The following is a 19,890-nucleotide window of genomic DNA, read 5'->3' as shown; positions in this document are numbered from 1 at the left end:
CATTTAATGAAGTTAGCCAATTTGGGTATGTACTGTCATAAGAAACAACCCTTTAAAACTAAAAATGTCAACAGTTTTCATTATCCGTGAGACTGTTCAACCCTTGCTGCTCAAAACATAGCATCATCTGGAAGATTGTTAGAAATGCAGAATCTCAGGGCCCACTTCAGACCTGCTGAGTCACAGTGTGCATTCAACTGGATCCTCTGATGACCTTTGTGCACATTAAAGTTTGAGAACCACTGTGTTAAAACTTAGCATGTTAGAAATTCTAATATAGAGTTTGGTCTTTAGAGTGACACAATGTGTCAAAACCTAGCTCCACTACACAGTCCTCATTAGCTATACACCATTGAATGAGTTGTTTATGCTCACTAAGCTTTGGTTTCCACAAATGTGAATTACAAATACAAGCCCTTCCCACCTCATTGGATTGTGAAATAACTTAATTAAGGCCAGGTATGGTGGTTCATGCCTGTAATCCCAGCACTTTGGGAGACTAAGGTAGGAGGATTACTTGAAGCAAGGAGTTGGCGACCAGCCTGGGCAACATAGTGAGACCCCCATCTCCACAAAAATCTTAAAAAATTAGCCATGCAAGGTGGCAGGTACCTATAGTCCCAGCTACTTGGGAGGCTGAGATAGACTACAGAATCACTACAGTAAGCTATGATTATGCCACTGCACACCAGCCTGGGCAACAGAGTGAGACCCCATTTCTAAAACAATTAAAAATTATAATTTAGATAAATAACCTTCAATTAAATGCCAATTAGTGTAATTATATTTGTGATAATTACTAGTATTATTTTCATTATAGAGCAAGAAATATCACAAATAACTTTTGAGATTAATGTAATAGAGGGATGATGAATTCAATGGGATGCCATCATCTTCCTCTTAACAATATGCCCAGCATAATAGGCTTTGATTTGGGGGGGACTGTATTTCTCTCCAGCTCTGTGTCCTAATATATGTATGTACATATTTTTAGTTTAAATAGAATCAATTTTTTTGGTTCCCTAATATAATTCCATAAATGTTCCTCCTGCCTCAAAGGCCTACATGTCTCCCTTACATCACCTATCTTGATCTTACTATCTAGCCCTCTGTGAGCCCTTGCCACTCTGAAATTCTCTACCATTTTCCTTCTCACATGCCACTGAGTTGACATTTAATACATGTCACCATGTAGTAGCATTTATCTTTTATGACTGTATTTTCTACAAACTAACAATATTATAATGTGTCTTAGAGTATCTTAGATAGAGTAGCCACTCAGTAAATATTAACATGATGTGCCTAGATTAGTGTCCTATAAAGAGTTGGAACTGAGTATCATTAATTATTATTCCTGGAAAATGTAGAAAATTAGAGCCTTATGTAATATGTTGGACAAAAATTGGCAAAATAGTAAGGTCAGTGTGTGACATACACGGGCATAAACACCATTCATTGAGTTTGAGAAAATTTATTTTGTTTGAAGGAAAAATTCTTAGTTTCAATTGAATATGGCTAATTAAGAAATAAAGTTTATTGAATATAATACTATTACTAAAGGCATTTATTTGATAATTACTCTTTTCTATGTTTCTATATCAAGGGATAGTATTGTAATTGATAAGCCATTGAGCTTATCCTTCTACATTTGAGAAATAGTATAACATAGTGGGTGATAGGATTAACTTAGAAGTCAAACCAAGTTCAGTTCTCACTTTTGTCACTTACAAATTATATAATGTTGGCCAAGCTATTTAACCTCTTTGTTCCTCGTTTCTTCATGCATAAAATTGGGGAAATAATGGAAACCTCATGCTGTTGTTAGCAGGATTAATTGAGTTAATATACATCAAATATTTTGTTCAGTGTCTGACATGTATAATAGGTGCTAGTACGTAGTATAATATGATGAATAATACAGATACGGTCTTTGCTTTCATGGAATGTACAGTACAGTGGAGTTTATGGCAGACTGATAATTCCTATAATAGAGGAAATGGTACGTTGTGGACAAAAGTAGAGGAGCCACCTAATCCAGACTTGATGCTATTTTGGTTAGAGGTGGGTGTTGGAGTAAGTTTTTCCCCCCTGAGGAAGTAAAATCAAAGACTAGTAAGGAGAAATTAATCTGGAGCAATATTTGGTAGGTGTTCCTACATGTATGTAATCAGTCAGCTCTATCTGCTACTGAGAATCATTCAAATTATGATGAAATGTTACCAGTCTCTGAAAGGGTTGGTGAAATAAACTTGGAATTACTTGTACTTATAGATAATAAGCAGAAGATTAAAATCCATTAACAGACAGTGAATGTATTTGAGTAAGAAGTTTTAAAGCTTGTTAGATTTGTCTTAAATCAGTCAACACACCTATTGTTTTTCAGAGCAACCTAGTGTTTGTGTATGAACTGAATGTATTTCCATAATTATTCCAAACATGTACACAATTACAGACTTTACATGAATACTGAAAAAAGATCAATTTATCATCATAATCTTTAAAATTTAAATATATCATGTAAGTATTTCGACCTCTCAGTGAACAACTACACTATAATCTAGAACAGCGGTTCCCAATATTTTTGGCACCAGGGGCTGGTTTCATGGAAGACAATTTTTCCATAGACTTGAGGGAGAGAGGATGGTTTCAGAATGATTCAAGCACACTACATTTATTGTGCACTTTATTTCTATTATCATTACATTGTAATGTATAATTAAACAATTATGCAACTCACCATAATGCAGAATCAGTGGGAGCCCTGAGTTTGTTTTCCTGCAAGTAGACAGTCCCCCCGGGACTGGGACTGTGACTGGTGGCGGGAGACAGTGACACCCAAAGTGTGTTGCTTATGTCCAGTCTACTCCAGAATCTGGTTTTGGTTGCTGTCACTGCAGGAAACCCTGCTTCACAAAGATAGGATGCTGGAAATTGAAGCAGGCTTTTTAGTGCTTTTGTGGAAATCTCAGGATATTCTCTCTTGACTTTAAGCCAGAACATAATGGACATTTGAAGTTGTCTCAAACATACTTTTAAGGCCACCATCATTTGTGATCTCAAGCACATGATCCTTTCTTAACACTGACAAAGTCGATTCACCTGGCTTATTCACAAATGGGTCGTGGTGCCATTCCTTACCGGTCAGGGGGTCTTTTGTGTTTCGGAAATAATACTCAAACTCTCTTGAAAGCTGAGATAGGTGATTATGCACCATCTGGGAGAAAGAAGTCCCTGGCTCAGTCTCTTCCAAAATCTCTGCTAATGTTTGAAAAACATGTCAAAAATCCCAGTGTTCACTCATTGCCCCCCACAATTCCAGTTTGGCTTTGAATGCAGCCACTTTATCTGCTGACTTGAAGACAGCTGTCGTCCCGCCACCCCAACCCCTGAAGTGACAGATTGAGTTCGTTGAGCAGATTGAATACGTCACACAAGTAAGCAAGTTTTGTGACCCATTCTATATCACTGAAATGTGCTGCCAGTGGTGACTGTTTTTCTAAAAGAAATCTCTGGAGTGGCTCTCGTAACTCAAAGACTCTGGCCAATGATCTACAAATAGAAAGCCGTCTCACTTCTGTGTATAAGAGAAGACGTGTGCTCTGTATCCATCTCCTCAGAGCTGTGTGAACAGATGTGAGTTAAGGGCATGTACCTGAATGTGGTTGATAATTTTAATCACATCCTGTAAAACATTTAGTTCAGGTGACATTTTTCAGCTAGCCAGCATTTCTCTATGGATGACGCAGTTCGTACACTCACATTCAAAAGCGACCTCCTTGACCCGAGCAGTGAAACCAGAAAGCCATCCAGCCATGGCAGCCACTCCGTCTGTGCATATACTGCCACAAAATGACCCATTCAGTTTTCTTGATACGTAATCATTCAAAGACTTGAATAGTTCTGCAGCTGTGGTGTTGGTTGGCAACAAAAGTGCACATAACATATGCTCATGCTCATCTTCTGAAAAATATATCACACAAAAACAAGCATCGTTGCCTTGTCAACATCGCTAGACACGTCAACTTGGATTGTGTAACACAGTGACTCATTAATCCTCTCTAACAACTGTGCCTCAGTATCCTCTGCTGTTTCATCAATTTGTCTAGTTATGGTGCTGGCCGAAAGAGGAATGCGTGCCACCTTTTGAACTTCAGCCTCTCCTAAAAGTTCACAGCAAATGTCCTTAGCCACAGGTAGGATCATCTCTTCACCAATAGTAAAGGGCTTCTTAGCTTTAGGAATGCGGTTAGCCACTAAGAACGATGCTCTCAGTACAGGCAAATTTGATGAAGTGGTGGCCTTCAATAATTGCTTCTGTTCTTCATGTTCACGTTTTTTTTTTTCTTTTGAAAAACTCCAAAGGCTTGTCTTTTAATGCAGGGTGCTCGGTCTCCATGTGGCAAAGCAGTCTTCAAAGTTTCATGCCTTTGTTGGATAGCCAGTTATCAAATATTATGCAAAGCAGGCTTGGAGAGTGTGAATCACCTGCTGCAATGAACCTATAATTTAAGTAAGACTGCTGGTATTTTCTTTTAAATGCAGCATTAATTTTGTTGGCAGTCTTAGGTCCTCTGCTGTCTCATCATTGGGTCTTTCTCCCTTTTCAAAGAAGCTCTCCAGCGACATTTGTTTTTTACTCATTTTTGCTAGGGTTAGCTTGTGGATTTACCAAAACTGTGCCTGAGACAAATTTGCAGTCTGAGAAAGCAGCATGAACGGAATTGGTAAATAAAATAATGGGTGGGCCATGCATGGACTAAAGTAATTGTTGGATTCTGACTTAAAGCCTGCCACTAGATGCAGCTGTACAATTGAAGTACATCAGCTCACTTGCCCCTATGAAGCCTGCCACCAAATGGAGTTTGACTGTCACTTGGCACTCACCAATAGGGTTCTGATATGAGTCTGCAAGCAATTGATTTGTTATGGTCTCTGTGCAGTCAAACCTCTAAGCTAATGATAATCTGTATTTACATCCACTCCCCAGCACTAGCATCACCACCTCAGCTCCACCTCAGATCATCAGGCATTAGATTCTCATAAAGAGCACAGCCTAGATCCCTCACATGTGTGGTTTACAGTAGGGTTCTTGCTCTTATGATAATCTAATGCCACCACTGATCTGACAGGAGGTGAAGCTCAGGCGGTGACGCAAGTGATGGAAAGTGGCTGTAAATACAGATGAAGCTTTGCTCCTGGCCCGCCACTCACCTCCTGCTGTGTGCCCTGGTTCCTAACAGGCCAGAGACCTTTTCTAGTCTGCTACTTAGGGGACTGGAGACTACAGATCTGGAGTATATATAGATACAGTCTTGTACTATTAGTATTAGTTTTTGGCAGTTGAAATGAGGAATTGTAGAGAGTTAGTAAGAATTAAAAGTCAAAGTTGGTATACCAATCCGTTTAAAAAAATTTAATGTTAATATAAAATGCATTTGTTTATAATATTAAGATAAATTTCAAATATCAACTCTTATTTTAGGTAGTTAGTTTCTAAAAAATAAAATCTGCCTAATTCACTCAAAAATTCAACTAACAATTTGACCTCCTTTCCGTTCTTTTTGTTATTTCCTTCATTGTATGTCGACTTCCTCTCTAGAAAAATGAGTAAGACTAGTATTCTGTGCCAGTTGGCATGATTTCATATGGTTTATCATGTGTTTTGACTTTTTTAAAGAAGACATTTAAAATAGAAGCATTGTGGTTTTACATTTATAAATATTTAATGAAATTTAATGAACTTTAATTCCTGAATATTCTGAAAAAGATATTCTTTATAAAATTGTGAGTATTTTATCAAAACAGATTTACATCTATTTTTTAATATCTGTATGTTAACACTACCAAATTAATATGTAATTTAATCATCCCCTCACCACCTCCTGCAAAATGAAAGAGGGAGCTATTCATGATTGATGAAACGTAAGTTAAATGACTTGACCAGAATTATAGAGTTTCTAAATGTTACCATTTGAATTGAGGTTTTCTATCTGTAACTCAATCCTCTTTTATTCTATACCATGTTATAAAATCTCTTCTTTGATTTAGTTTTTTGTTCTTACGAATAAGACTTGTAATCAAACATTGATCAGTACTAGGACAGTCATATGAAATTCACATCATAATGTGACTTCTGAGTGGAACACAAGGAAACACTAGCGCATTTTAAAGTACTTATACGACAAATAGATTTATTTTCCTGTAGCTGTCAAAAAGTAGCTTGATTTTCTATTAGGCTTTAGAATTTGTTCAGATCACTACAGGAGGCTATAGGTGTGCTGGTTAAAAGCAGAGTCTCTGAAATCAGTTCAAATGCAGGTTGTGTGACCTGAACAAGTTATTCACTCTTTGCTTCAGTTGCTTTATCTATAGAATGAGGATGATAATGTTAATATATATCTTGTAAAATTATTATATAGATAAATAGATACATACATAGATATAGATAGATTGCTTAGTATATTTTCTGATTTTTGGAAGCAGAAATTTCTATGATTATTTTATACAAAGAAAAATAAAATTAACAAAAAAGCTTAATTATGATTCATAAGTATATTTAATCAGATAAGAATTAGCTAAACTCCCAGATTAAAGCAATTTCTCAACACGCATTATACCACATATTTTTATAAGGAAATGTGGAATATCCATTTACTGGTATGAGCTACAGTGGTAGTTGGAAACAAATACAGAGAATTGCTTAGGGGAGGGATGCTGTTTTATTCTGAGATATCTGTGACTAGAGAATTCATTTGGGTAAGAGTAATTTCAGAGGGGTAAAAAACATGCTTTTCTCCCAAAATCAGTGCCCCTCAAATACTCTGAATTTTTGATATGTGGTTAACAAACAAACAAACAAACAAAAAACCAAACCAGTCACATCACAGATATAATTGATGCAACATAGCATGGCTCTTTTCAGTTCAGAGGAGAGACACTTAATTATGCATCGATAGTTAGAAAGTACTCAATGGTGTGGAGTAAGTGATTAAGACTAATCAGCTTTTTTCTTTAATTTTTTTTTTCTTAACAACGTCCAGATTCCTCCAAAGGACCTCAACCCTCTTCAGGTGTAACTGGTAACGTGCAGCCTCCCAGTACCGCTGGGCAGCCGACTGCCTCTGCCATCCCTTCTCCAAGTGCCAGCAAGCCGTGGCGCAGCAAGTCCATGAATGTCAAACACAGCGCCACCTCCACCATGCTGAGCATAAAGCAGTCCAGCCCAGCCACCTCTCCCACACCATCTTCAGACAGACTAAAGCAACCCGTCTCAGAAGGGGTCAAAACTGCTCCCTCGGGACAGAAATCCATGCTTGAAAAGTTCAAGCTGGTCAATGCCCGGACTGCTTTACGCCCACCGCAGTCTGCCAGTTCAGGACCTAGTGATGGTGGGAAGGATGATGATGCCTTTTCTGAGTCTGGTGAAATGGAAGGTTTTAACAGTGGTCTGAACAGTGGTGGCTCAACAAACAGCAGTCCCAAAGTGTCACCTAAATTGGCCCCTCCAAAAGCTGGAAGCAAAAATCTCAGCAATAAAAAGTCTTTGCTACAGCCAAAGGAAAAAGAGGAAAAGAACAGGGACAAAAACAAAGTTTGCACTGAAAAACCAGTCAAGGAAGAGAAGGATCAGATGACAGAGGCTGCTCCAAAAAAGACCTCTAAAATTGCAAGCTTGATCCCAAAGGGTAGCAAGACGACAGCAGCCAAGAAGGAAAGTTTAATTCCATCTTCCAGTGGGATTCCAAAACCAGGCTCAAAAGTGTCAACAGCAAAGCAAACCATTTCACCTGGCAGCACTGCAAGCAAAGAGTCTGAAAAATTCAGGACTACCAAAGGAAGCCCTTCCCAGCCCTTACCTAAGCCCGTAACCACTGAGAAGGCAAGTGCATCCAACTGCCCTGCTCCTTTGGAAGGAAGGGAAGCTGGCCAACCTTCTTCTGGCTCCTGTACTGTGCCGGTGGCCCAGAGCAGCGGGCAGAGCGCAGGAAATGGTGCTGTCCAACTCCCTCAACAGCAGCAACACAGCCACCCGAATACTGCCACGGTAGCACCGTTCATTTACAGGTAAGGTGAAGGTGGCCTCTGTTCATCCGCAGCTGTAAAGGTGTTTATAGGTCTACACGTGCAGAGTGCAAGAAGGAAGGCTGCGGGAGTGGTGCTTTATGTTGTCATTTTGGAACAACGTTTCATTCTAAAGATAGAGACCTAGAATTTAATGTGGAATATTAGTCTGGAAGAAAACTTCCAGTATGATCTAGTTGTATTCTCTCTCTCAGAAACTGAGGCCATCAAAAACTAACCTACTTGCTATCAAAAACAAGATAGAAGCCAGATGCCATGACTTTCTCCTGTTTATTACTATTATTACTGCTTGTATACTGCCACTATTGCTAATAGTAGTCTTTTAAAAACTATTCTCAGTTTTATCGAGTTTACAGATATTTTTGTTGTCACCCTTGGGAGAAAGTGTACCATAATGGTTAAAGACTCAGGCTCTGGAATCAGATAGATGTGAATGTAATCCCCAGTCTGCCACGTACCTGCTATATCACTTTGGACAAGTTGCTTAACATCTCCTAGTGTCGTCTTCTTCAGCTATACAATAGGAATCACAGTCTACTTTGTAGAGTTGAGAATATTAAAAGAGGTCATGTATATCACATGTTTACGGTGTATCCTGTTGTACTGTAAATGTTCCTTAAATGCTATTTATAAGGCATTACTTTTTCCATGTACATTTTATATTAATTTCCTAACAGCTAGGCATAAGTTTCTAGGTAAAAAGAATTACTTGTCTATTTATATTTCGTTTTTATATTTTGCTTTTTATTTTACTTTGTGTTTTATTTTGTAGGTATTAAAATATACAATGTATGCTATATCTAAAAATATGCATCCTGCTACACAATTGCTAAAGATAGCACACTCTGCCTGTTATTCTGTAGTTTGTTTTCATTGATTAGAAATATGTCAGTCATGGCTGTGTCCCCAGTTTTATTCACTGCCTGGTTAGTAAGGAGATGCCCTAGGGAGGAACAATGTCTGCTTTTGGGCATCCTTCTTTCAGGTTGGCAGTTTAACAAGAAGAAGAAAATTTTATGAATAGGAAGCAGGACCTGCTATAATTAAGAAAGGGTCAAGACCATACAGTTTTAAATTTATTAAATTTATTAAATGTTTTTAAATAAAGCAAGTAATTGTAATAATTTGTTTTCCCTCAATGAAAAACCTAAGTGCTTTTTTCTGGGGCTTTATACAATCAGCAAAACAAAATTATAATTGTTACATTTAATCTTTTGGGACACCTCAATTAAGTCTTGCTATTCATACTTTAGCACCAATTATTTATTCATTTAAAGCCTTTGTATTTGGATCAAATGGGAGTCTACAGCTCTTTCTGACTCCTGGGTCCCTATCTGACAAAATAGAATTTAAAATGTCAGAATCATAATCCACATTTTAAAAATATAACAAAAAATCATGACGTTTTAAATAAGTCATGCTCAGCACCCCTGTGGATTTCAAATATATTCTGTAAAAACATCAGTCATTTACAAAAATCCCAAGTGAATTTTGTAGCAAAGTGTAAATCTAGAACTGCTATTTTAGCAAGCTTCCTTCTATAAGTAGCAACAAGCTTTTTTGTTTTTTGGATTATTTGCAATAAAATATCCAGTGACTATAAATTTGTTGGTTTCCATATGAAAATGTAACTTTTAACTATTAAAAAGTGGAAGCAGCACAGCTTTGAAATTAAGTATGGATCCGCTATGTGACCCTGACAAGTTCTCCATTCCCTTTGAGTTTCTTTATACCCTCTTTAAAATGAAGAGTATAAAAGTTTAGTAATGTAGTCAAGTAGCTAAGAAAACAGGCTATAAAGTCAGTCTTATGCTACCTTTGTTCAGAAACAGTATCTTGTGATGATTGAGGTGAAAACCTCTGGAGCCACATTGCCTGGGTTGCAATCTCAATGCCACCACTGGTAGGCGATGTGACCTTGAGTAACATTAAAAAAAAAAAAAAAGATTTTGAAGCTCAAGAGATAATAGTAGAAACTACTTCATAAGGCTATTTTTAAGATTAAGTGAGTTGATATTTATAAAGGGTATAAGAACAGTATCTGCCACGTAGTAAATAGCCTTCCCCAAACTTCAGTGTCTCTTCCTGTAAAGTGTGATTGATAAAGAATGCCTACCTTGATTAGTTGTTTTAAATATTAAAGAAAATAATTCCATGTAGAATTTCTAGCACAGAGCCAGGTTTGAAGTAAATGACATAAATGTCAGTAATGATTTTTATCAATATCAATAATATAAGATAGTTAGAAATAAATAAAACTAATAAGAATATTTCATACCGTAGTCTACATGTAAGGCAATAGTTGTTTGAACTCTTTTATCAATTCAGAACAATTTTATAAATGATAATGTAAATCCTCTCAAGGCAGAATAGTTAATATTTGTGCTTTTGAACTGCAGGTGGAACATGTTTGTATTATAGAGTCATGATGTTCACACTATGTAAGCCCTGATGTTCTTTCTGCCTCTCACTGCTCCAATTCCACGTAACGATCCTTCTTGAAAAATCCCTAACACACCAGGCCTAGCTAGAAGTCCAGTGCACTATCCATTGCACCATAAAGCCAGCCAAAACCATATCCATATTTTATTTTTCTCTTTCAATCATTGCCTCCCCACACATTCCATTTTAGCTAGTCCTCCTAACTCATCTTCTAAAACATGCTTTCCTTCAATCAGGCTTTCTTCCCATTTCTACTTCCCCTCTGCTGGTCCATGCCATGTCACCACCAAATCTCACCTCATTTCCACTGAGTCTCCAAGCTTCCACTTTGGGCCCTTTACAATAACGTCCTTCACAGAGCAGACACTCTGCCCTTCAGCATAAGCCATATATGTCATTTCAATTACTGAAGCCATGTCTTAGATTTCCATAGCACTTAAAAAAAAAAAACACCACATCATGGCCTTCCCTGTGTAATTTAGCCCACTATCTAAGCCCCTTGCCTCACTATGCTGTTCTTCTAGCACACTGTATGCTAGTTTTATTCTTTCTCAATATACCAACTCATCCCACTTTATGGCCTCTGTCATATATGTTCTCTCTGCCTGTAATACTCACTTCCAGATCCCTGCAGCCCATCTTGTCATTAGAGCTCTGCTAATGTCCAACCATCTCCAACCATCTACACCAAGGAAACTTATACCCTGCCTCTTGCCAGAATTCTGTCTCACAATCCTCTTGGTATTTTCTTCAGAGAGTTTACTACCATTTGCTCTTTTCTTATTTGCTTATTAACTAGTGTGATTTCAGCCACATCCTACTGTAATATAAGCTCATTGAAAGCAAGAGTCTTGTCTTTCTTATTTAGTAGCATAATTTCCCACGACAGGGCCTACCCACAGCACATACCAAATAAAATTGGTGAATGAAACAGCATCACCTTGGTTAGACTCACCTGCTATGGAAAGAATTTTTAAAATTGCCAAAAATGTATAATAGAACTGAAAAAAATTCTGAAACTGCCCACTTCCTGTAAATGAGAGGGTTCAATTGAAATATAAACAACTTTAAAACTTCTGAGGAATTAAACCATACCTCCTTTTCAGTGCATTCATTCACTTATTTTTTTCTTTCAACAACTAACTATTAAATATCTATTATGCATGAGACATCAAGAGTAGAGTGAAAAATCACACATGATCAGGAAAATTACTGTTTCTGCAGTATGTAAAATGGATTGTGAGAGAGGCCAGGGTAGGATGAACCAGATTAAATGTATACATGAAGGACCTATTTACTGACTTTCTAATTGTGTCACTTCTTCTGCATTTGTTCCTTGACATTCTACTTTAAGAAAGAGATTTGTTTTCTCCTTACAATCTATCTATTTATTTAAATTGGATAACTACAATTTAATGTATCTCTGTTATATTTAATGGGATATAATTTATTGCTATCACAATTTATTTTGATGCTTAAATGTTTCCAGATTTGGCCCCTGGGACCCCCTTCAAGATGGCTTGTGTGTCCTTTCAATGTACCCCATTACTCTTTGAGCTCTTTGAGAACTTTCTTTATGGCTCAAGTTGTTCTAGGCTCATCTTACACTTTTCCTAACTTGGCTTCAGCTTTTATCTAAGGAGCCCTGATTTCTTTTTGTGAAAAGTGATGCATAAAAACTAAGATTTCACTGCTTTTAAGTTTTCTAAGTGGTCAAAACTAAGAAGTATGTATACATATACACATAGATTTTACATAATTATTTCAGTATTTATATAATTTATTATATATAATTATGTACAATTACCCATATATATTGAAATTGGAAATACTGTTATATGTGTATGTGTGTGTATATATATATTATACACACACACATATACTCACATTTCCAACTCAACATCACAGTATTTATTCTTCTATCCATACTTGCATTTTCTTTCACCAGCCTTGAGAAACCTGGCTCTCATTATCCTCAATATGTTTTCTTGTTTGCTCAACTCTGCTGAATCTAATGAATCTCCCATCCACACTGGACTACTCTTCACTCTGACAGTTTCCTGGCCTGGCCCCTGACTGTCACTTGTCTGCCTCTCCAGGAGGAAGGAAAGAGAAAAGCAAGCATGTTACTGGTTTTTGAAAGATATGTGTTTTTCCTTTCCTTTATAAGGCAGAAATTACAATATTATTAGTTAATGTTTCTGACTCAAATCAGTTCGATTTATGTCCATATTTGTGACTACATCCATATCAAGATGAACTCATAGGGAGATATATTTCTTGAATATAAATCAATATGCAAACACCCATATTTATAGAGTTAGAAATTTGAAGTTTCATAACATCTAGGATTTATTACTGAATTCCTTTAAGTAGTCAGTAAGTAAAGAACAATATTTAGGGTAAACCAGTGGATACTGTCGCATTCAAATATTGTCAGTTATTGACTTAGTGACTAAGCTGTCTGTCAGCTAAAATTATTTGACCTCTGGAAGTCTTAATTTCTTTATCCTACAGCAACTACATTATAGCATTGTGGTAAATTTTCAGTGATATGCCACAGGATAAAAAAAACCTAGGCACAACACTTGGCACATAGTAAGTGCACAAAATAGGTAATAGCTTTTATGATAATCATTGGTGTATTTAGACTTTTAACAATTATACTATGATTTTTAGTAACAAGTGAAGGGGTTGGCTTATTAGAACTCTAAATAAATATTTTTTCAATGCTATATCTTGTAATTTCAATAGATAAAACATGATGAACATCTTGTAAATGCACAGCAAGATAGTGTACACAGGACAATGTCTGCTAAATATTTTGAAGCAATATCATGATAACCATTTTTCATTTTTCCAGTCAATATGAGGGAAATATGATATCAGTTTATGTGGAAACAGAATTCTATCACTGTAAAATTTACTATATCTGTCAAAACGTACCTTTTGATTAGAAGATACTCTTGAATCTGAAGTTCTTATAAATTTTTTCATAAATCAACCCAAATCTTTTTATTTTACTGGTATGAAGCATGCATAAAAATGGAGAACATGTTGGGAGTCTCCAGAGATTTAACTGAATTTTTTTGATCATTTCTATAAAAGCTAAATCTTTAGCAGTTAGCATCAATTGCCCCTCTATAGACTGGAGTTAAAATCTATTTCTGCTTTAGCAACAGATGATGAAGTGGAAGGAAATACTAGAGAAATGGATGGCTTGTTACATATATAGAGTAGAGATTTATGGTCCCATTTACATATGACTACCAAGGACTTCTAAGTCTTTTTTTTCAATCATTTGAAGCATACTTTCTCCATGTTCCTTTCATTGATCAATCTGTTTTCATATTATAGCTGGCATAGATAACTCATATAGGGAATACCGTAGAAAATACACCAAAAAACTTGAAAATAAGGTAAACAAGATTCTCTTATGACTTAAAATAAAAAGACATAATAGAGTGAATCAGCCAGAAATATTCACTGCCACATTTAAAAAAAACAAAGGCTTCCAAGACAAGACTGAGCTGTCAGAAATATGAACACATTTTTTAAAAGGCTGTCTCAAACAGCCGGAGTGGGGACTTAAGCAATGGCATTGAGTATTATGTCTTATGTATTGAGGAAGATAGCCAAAAATCAGCTCCTGAGGAATGCTTTTTAAGATCTTTTTGTTTAGAGCAAAGCAAAATCTCTAGGCCCAAAACACATTCTGAATATTCTTTTGCTCCAGATTTTCTTACAGGGAGATAGAATCTTTATCACTAACATGGCCACAAGCATTCTGGCTCCTGTGACAGCTGCTGGTCTTGTTCTAATAGGAACCAATTAGCACTGGGCTTTAGACAAACATCTCAGTGAAGTACTTAATGTGACTCAGCTTCTGAGAGATGAATCTGTGAATACAGAGTCTGCAGGACTATAGGCCAACCCTGGCTCACAGCCAGTTCACCAAGGCTCTGTGCCTTTGTGATTCCTCTTGGCCGGTAGCCAGTCAGCTCTCCCTGGGGTCCACAGTCTTACTACATACTCTCCATTTAAACTTCTTCAGCAAGTAATAAAAATCCTTAGAACAGTACTGATGATTTTTTCTCTTCATTCAGAGGCAGTAGGCTAAGAAATAGATCAAGGAAGAAGAGCGGCCCACAAGAAATGAAGCCAAGTGGAAGAATGGGCTATATAGTAGATGTTAGAAATGAGTGTGGAGGGACTATTGGTAGACAGGGTATATGGGGAAAACTGGGGGGCCAGAGAAGAAAAGAAGTAGGCTGCACAAAGAGCAGATGTGTTAGCTATTTAAATATTGACCAGAATTTCGCATGCCTCGAGAGAATGCCTTTCCAGGTCTTTAGTAATAATAACAGTTGATTTCACAATTGTTTTGCAAGGCACATATTTTTCTCTATTTCTACAGATGACCAAACTGAAGTAACTTGCAATGTCACATGAGTTAGTAACTGTTCACTGGTTGGGCCAGATTTTACATCCAAGCCCAGTGCATTTGCCGTTAGGCCATGCTTCCTTCCATATGCTTTATCTCTCAGTAATACTATTTTACTATCACTATTAATATGATTTATTCATTCATTTATCAAATATTTGTGTTTTTTTCTTTTTATCCATAGGACTCTGCTTGGCAGGTTTATCCCATATATATTGAGTGAAACCTATATGCTAGACATGTGGGTAGACATTGGGGTACACTTGTGAGCTTACACATGGAGAATATAGTTTGGGAGTTAAACATTAATCAAATAAGTGTATTAATTTTTTATTACCAAAGTATGAAGTGCTAAAAAGATAGGTCCAGGGAGCTTTAAGTGCTCATAACTGGGGACTTGATCAGTGAAATTAGGGAGGATTCTTTAAAAAACACTTACTTGAACTGAGACTTGAAGGGAAATACTCAACTGAATGAAGTAGGGAGGAAAATAATGAAGTGCAAGACCCTGTTTGGGCAGGAAACTATGGAAAGCGTGTGAAAGACTCTTGTGGGCACAGTGGAGAGGATAAAGGCTACACTGTGCCAGATGGTGCTGGAGAGCAGATGGGGAGAGACCATGCAGGGCCTCATGTGCTCCATGAGGGTTTCACCCAAGGGTTCCATGAACGAGGACCAGGTTTGTTGAGAAAGATTGAGTTCAAGTCCATGTGTGATGGGTTTAGCATATTTTCATGACAACCAACGGGAAATGTCAATTAGTCGATTATACACATCTATAATTCAGAGCACAATTCTGGATTAGAGTTAGAATTTTGGAATTCTTGTGTGGACAATTTATAATTAATACAATGAATATAATGAGATCCTATAGATAGACTATGGAATTGAAAACTGGATGAAGCTTAGGATATTCCTTTGTGAAACTCCCAAATTTTGCTCTTCATATGCCCTTCTTTTAAGTACCCAGAACCATTTAATGACTGTGTAAAGAAAAACAAAAGAGGAAAAAAGTAGAATCCACAGAGAATTGGAAACAAATTGGAGCATTTTTGTCATAAAAGCCAAAGTAGGAAAGTTTCAAAAAGAGGTATGGTCATCTGTTCTAAATGCTGCCAGGATATCAAAGAAAGTGAAGACTAAAAATGTACATTGAGTTTAGCAACTTTGGGGTGGTTGCTGGCCTTAATGGTATATCCTGTCACTTGAATAGTATATTCTCTTTCTTAATTTTGCTATACTCCTATATTCAGTGTTAAGTTAGAATAAAATAGTAATAGACTTCCAGAAATTCCTGGAGGCCAAGGCACAGCTTTGTATAGGAATTCTTACATAACTCTATCTTTCTTTTATGTATCAAGTCATATATATAACACATATATCCACACACACAGCATGTAGTTTTCATAATTTCTTAAAATCTTAATGAACTCTTCAGAATTTCTAGACCTGTTAGTTAAATATCCACTATTTCTTGTATCAATGATTACACTTTATTTTTTCTCAAAACTAGGATTTAGAATAAAAGCAAAATATTAATTAAAAGTTGAGTCAAAAATATACTGAACTTTTCTTTCACATACTAATATTCCCTATATGTGTTTTTAAAGTAATAAGTATTTAGAGATCACTTGTCATGGTCCAGACTGAGTACTAGAAATGGGAGTCTAAGTAAGGCGAATGATACATTTACAAAGAACATAGTCCAGCGTGCAATACTGTATCAGCTTGCCTCCTTCTGTGTAGTTTATGCTGTGAATTTTTAAAATATATGATAGTTTGGATCAAATATATGTAGATTTCGAAGAAGCTGCATCAAGAAAGAAAGTGTATTTTAAAATGTTTGCCCATGCATAAAAGGAAGAAACCATGCATGAAATAAGAATAGACTATCAAAAGAATATCGAAAGACCTTTTGTTCAGTGCTTTTCATTTGATTAGATTAATTTTTACATGTTAACCACATATATAATATAAAAAGTAGCTCTAAGAATGAGAAATTGTTCTAGATCTGTGGTAATTAAGTCATTATAATGACATTTAAAACTTAGAACAAATTTACTTATTTTTACTCAGATTTTGTATTTTTAGGATTTTTATGGAAAAAAATTTTAGTTATGGTTTCAATGTTTGTATTATTTTCACAAAAACATAATTTGGCCAGATTTCATCTAAAATAACAAAAAGAATTGGATCTTTTCAAACCTTTTGCCCCAAATATGTAATCAACTATTGGTAATTACAAGCTTTCAAGTTTAGAAAAGTCAAAGAAATCTGATTTAATATCTCACGTCCACTTGGATTATATATGAAAAGTAGGAAAATGCTCCTAGAGATAGACAGCCCTGTAACATCCCAGTCATAAAAAAATACTTACTTTGATGGAAAACTTGGAATAAATTGGTTTTTCTTATACTGTATAACTTCCACTTTGATGAGTCACTGTTGACTACAATTGCTATTTCTTTATATTTTCTTGTTTACTATCAGAGCACATTCAGAAAATGAAGGTACCTCTTTACCAGCTGCTGACTCCTGTACCAGTCCTACAAAGATGGATTTTTCATATAGTAAAACTGCTAAGCAGTGCCTAGAGGAGATATCTGGTAAGTGACCTGATTAATGGGTAGGTTAAACCTCAGAATTTTTGTAATCTCTCTGTAAGTCTTTTGTATTAAATCATATTTGTGCTACACTGTTTTTATGCAAAAACGAGCAGTGTATATCTCATGCTTCAGAGATTTTTAGATATTTGGCTTTTCTGCTTAGGATGATCTCTTTGTTACTCTGAAAAGAATGGTAATGCTTTCAGAAGCTGAGACTGTAAGTCATTTTGCCCTTAGTCAAGTTGAATATAATCAGAGAAAACCTGGAGAATCATCTATTTCTAAAAATGCAGCCCTTGGGTACATTTGGAGATTGAAAATATTCTAAATATTATCAATATAAATTTCCCTTGGCTAATCCAACCCTGCTTTGTCTTCAATTCTGTACTATTTAGAACATTGTTATATGGTGGCTCCAAATGTGCATCCTGGAAATAAACCTAATTAGGAAAATATTTTGTTATATATAGATGATGCAGGAAAAAAACATACATACCCAAGACACAGTTTATCAGCTTTTTGAGTGTATAAAACAGCATTCTCAGCTTAAGCACGATGTTTTTTTCTAAGATCCAGTTAAGCCTAAGCCTACAGGGAAAGCCTTTGGTGTAATTTCATTATATGGAGATCGATTTTTAGGAGGAACCAAGTACCTCTTAGCAAAATATACTACTCCTAAGGGGAGAGAGAGTTTAATATTTTGTCTGCTTCTACATATAACAATGCATGGAAGTAGAGGTCTGTCTGTTATTCCAATAAATATCTGGCTCAGACGTAATATATTCACAGCTAAGTCCAAAGAAAAAGAAACTAAAGGAACTATTTAATTTTTAAAAAATACTATAGCACTCCAAGGACTCAAAATATGAGTATTGCTCTGAAGCTCATGAAAGTAATCATAATACAAATTTGAGGGTTAAGAAACTTCCCCACTGCAGCAGACCTGAAACACCTTTTGGCAAGCATTAGACAAATATCGTCCAGTGGATATTGACGACAATGACAGAACAACATCCCAATGGTACCTTTTGGAATTGATATTAGTGATATAATTAGGTATCAGAGGTTTCATGTGGAGGTTACAACTAATGCCAAGACATCGATATGGGGATGGCAATTGCAGATTTTTCAAATACTTGGGGGAAATGTTGGCTCCCCTGTAGTTCTCGGTAGTACCATGGTCAGAATGATGCTGTATATCTGTATTGTGACCAGATGTTTTATAAACCCAGCATGGCATGAAGATGTGTATGCTTCACATATTTCTTTATACATTCACATCTTCAATATGCCTGTGAAGTACTAGTGCTAAAATATGTAGGAGAAATGAATTTAATAGAGTTTGGATTGTAATTTTTATGTGAATTTCACAATGCAACATTATTTTCTGAAATTAATATATCACCAAGTATCTGATTGAATACATAATCCATATTTTATTTTTTTTTCTACTTATTGTCTACCATTTGATTTTTTTTTCATATTTCCAGTTAATATTTCCATTTAATGTTCTGGTGTTTTTATTCGAATACTTGATAGTGAAATTATAAACTAGAATTCAATGTAATATAAACTAGAATTTAATATAATAATTTAATGGATTTATTAGAAAGCATAATATTATTTTGTAGCAGTAATAAATTGCTTAGATAGAATCATAGATTTGAGTCTATGATTTAGGTAGGAATATAATAAAAGAGAGAAAACAATAAATAAATGGTGTAATGAGGCTTTCTAATTGTGTCATTCTAACTATCATCTGTTTAAAATTAGCCTGTGCTGGATAGTGAAAGTGTCTCGCCACACAAGCTTGAGATTTCATGGATGAAAGATGATATTTATTTATTGTTAGTAAGTTACAAATTGAGTACTATCACTGGAGAAATCTAGATGAGGATATACTACTAGTCCAGTGATGAGAAGATGATTATCGTAGAGAAAAGAGATTGCATATCTTCATCATTTTTTACATTTTGGCTTCTGGATCATCATCACTCTATTATAATTTCTGCCTTAATCTTTGGAGATACTAATACATAGGTGATCCTTACAACACCCTGGCCCCACTTCCAATGATCTTGTCTTGCAGTCCCTCCTGAGCTACTTATTGTCATGTTCATAGCCTAGCTCTGGGCATCATCAGAGACTGCAACTTCTCTGTGTGCTCACTTTCAAGCACCCCACTCCTGCTGACTACAACCTTGTATCCTTTCAGTATTCCTCCTCTTGTTCCCTGACTTTACCAATGGTTCTCCTAGAATTACCAATTGACTGATCCTGCCACTTCTTAGGGTCCTCACCAAACTCTGCATATTT

General features: G+C 36.0%; 1 protein-coding gene across 2 annotated transcripts in view; it reads left to right on the top strand.

Annotated features, from left to right (window-relative positions):
* Positions 1 to 19,890, top strand: part of NAV3 (neuron navigator 3) — a 327,264-nt gene that overhangs the window by 141,941 nt on the left and 165,433 nt on the right. For both annotated transcript variants that reach the window (XM_045553320.1, XM_045553319.1), the window contains exons 8-9: positions 7,041 to 8,064; positions 17,459 to 17,574. In XM_045553320.1, the coding sequence (XP_045409276.1) occupies positions 7,041 to 8,064; positions 17,459 to 17,574 (1,140 nt within the window). The remainder of the gene's footprint in view (positions 1 to 7,040; positions 8,065 to 17,458; positions 17,575 to 19,890) is intronic.

This window comes from Lemur catta, chromosome 6, assembly GCF_020740605.2.
Source record: "Lemur catta isolate mLemCat1 chromosome 6, mLemCat1.pri, whole genome shotgun sequence".
In the NCBI taxonomy this organism is placed as follows: domain Eukaryota; kingdom Metazoa; phylum Chordata; class Mammalia; order Primates; family Lemuridae; genus Lemur; species Lemur catta.
The sequence above is the reverse complement of the archived record's forward strand: the minus strand, read 5'-3'. Positions and strand labels throughout refer to the sequence as shown.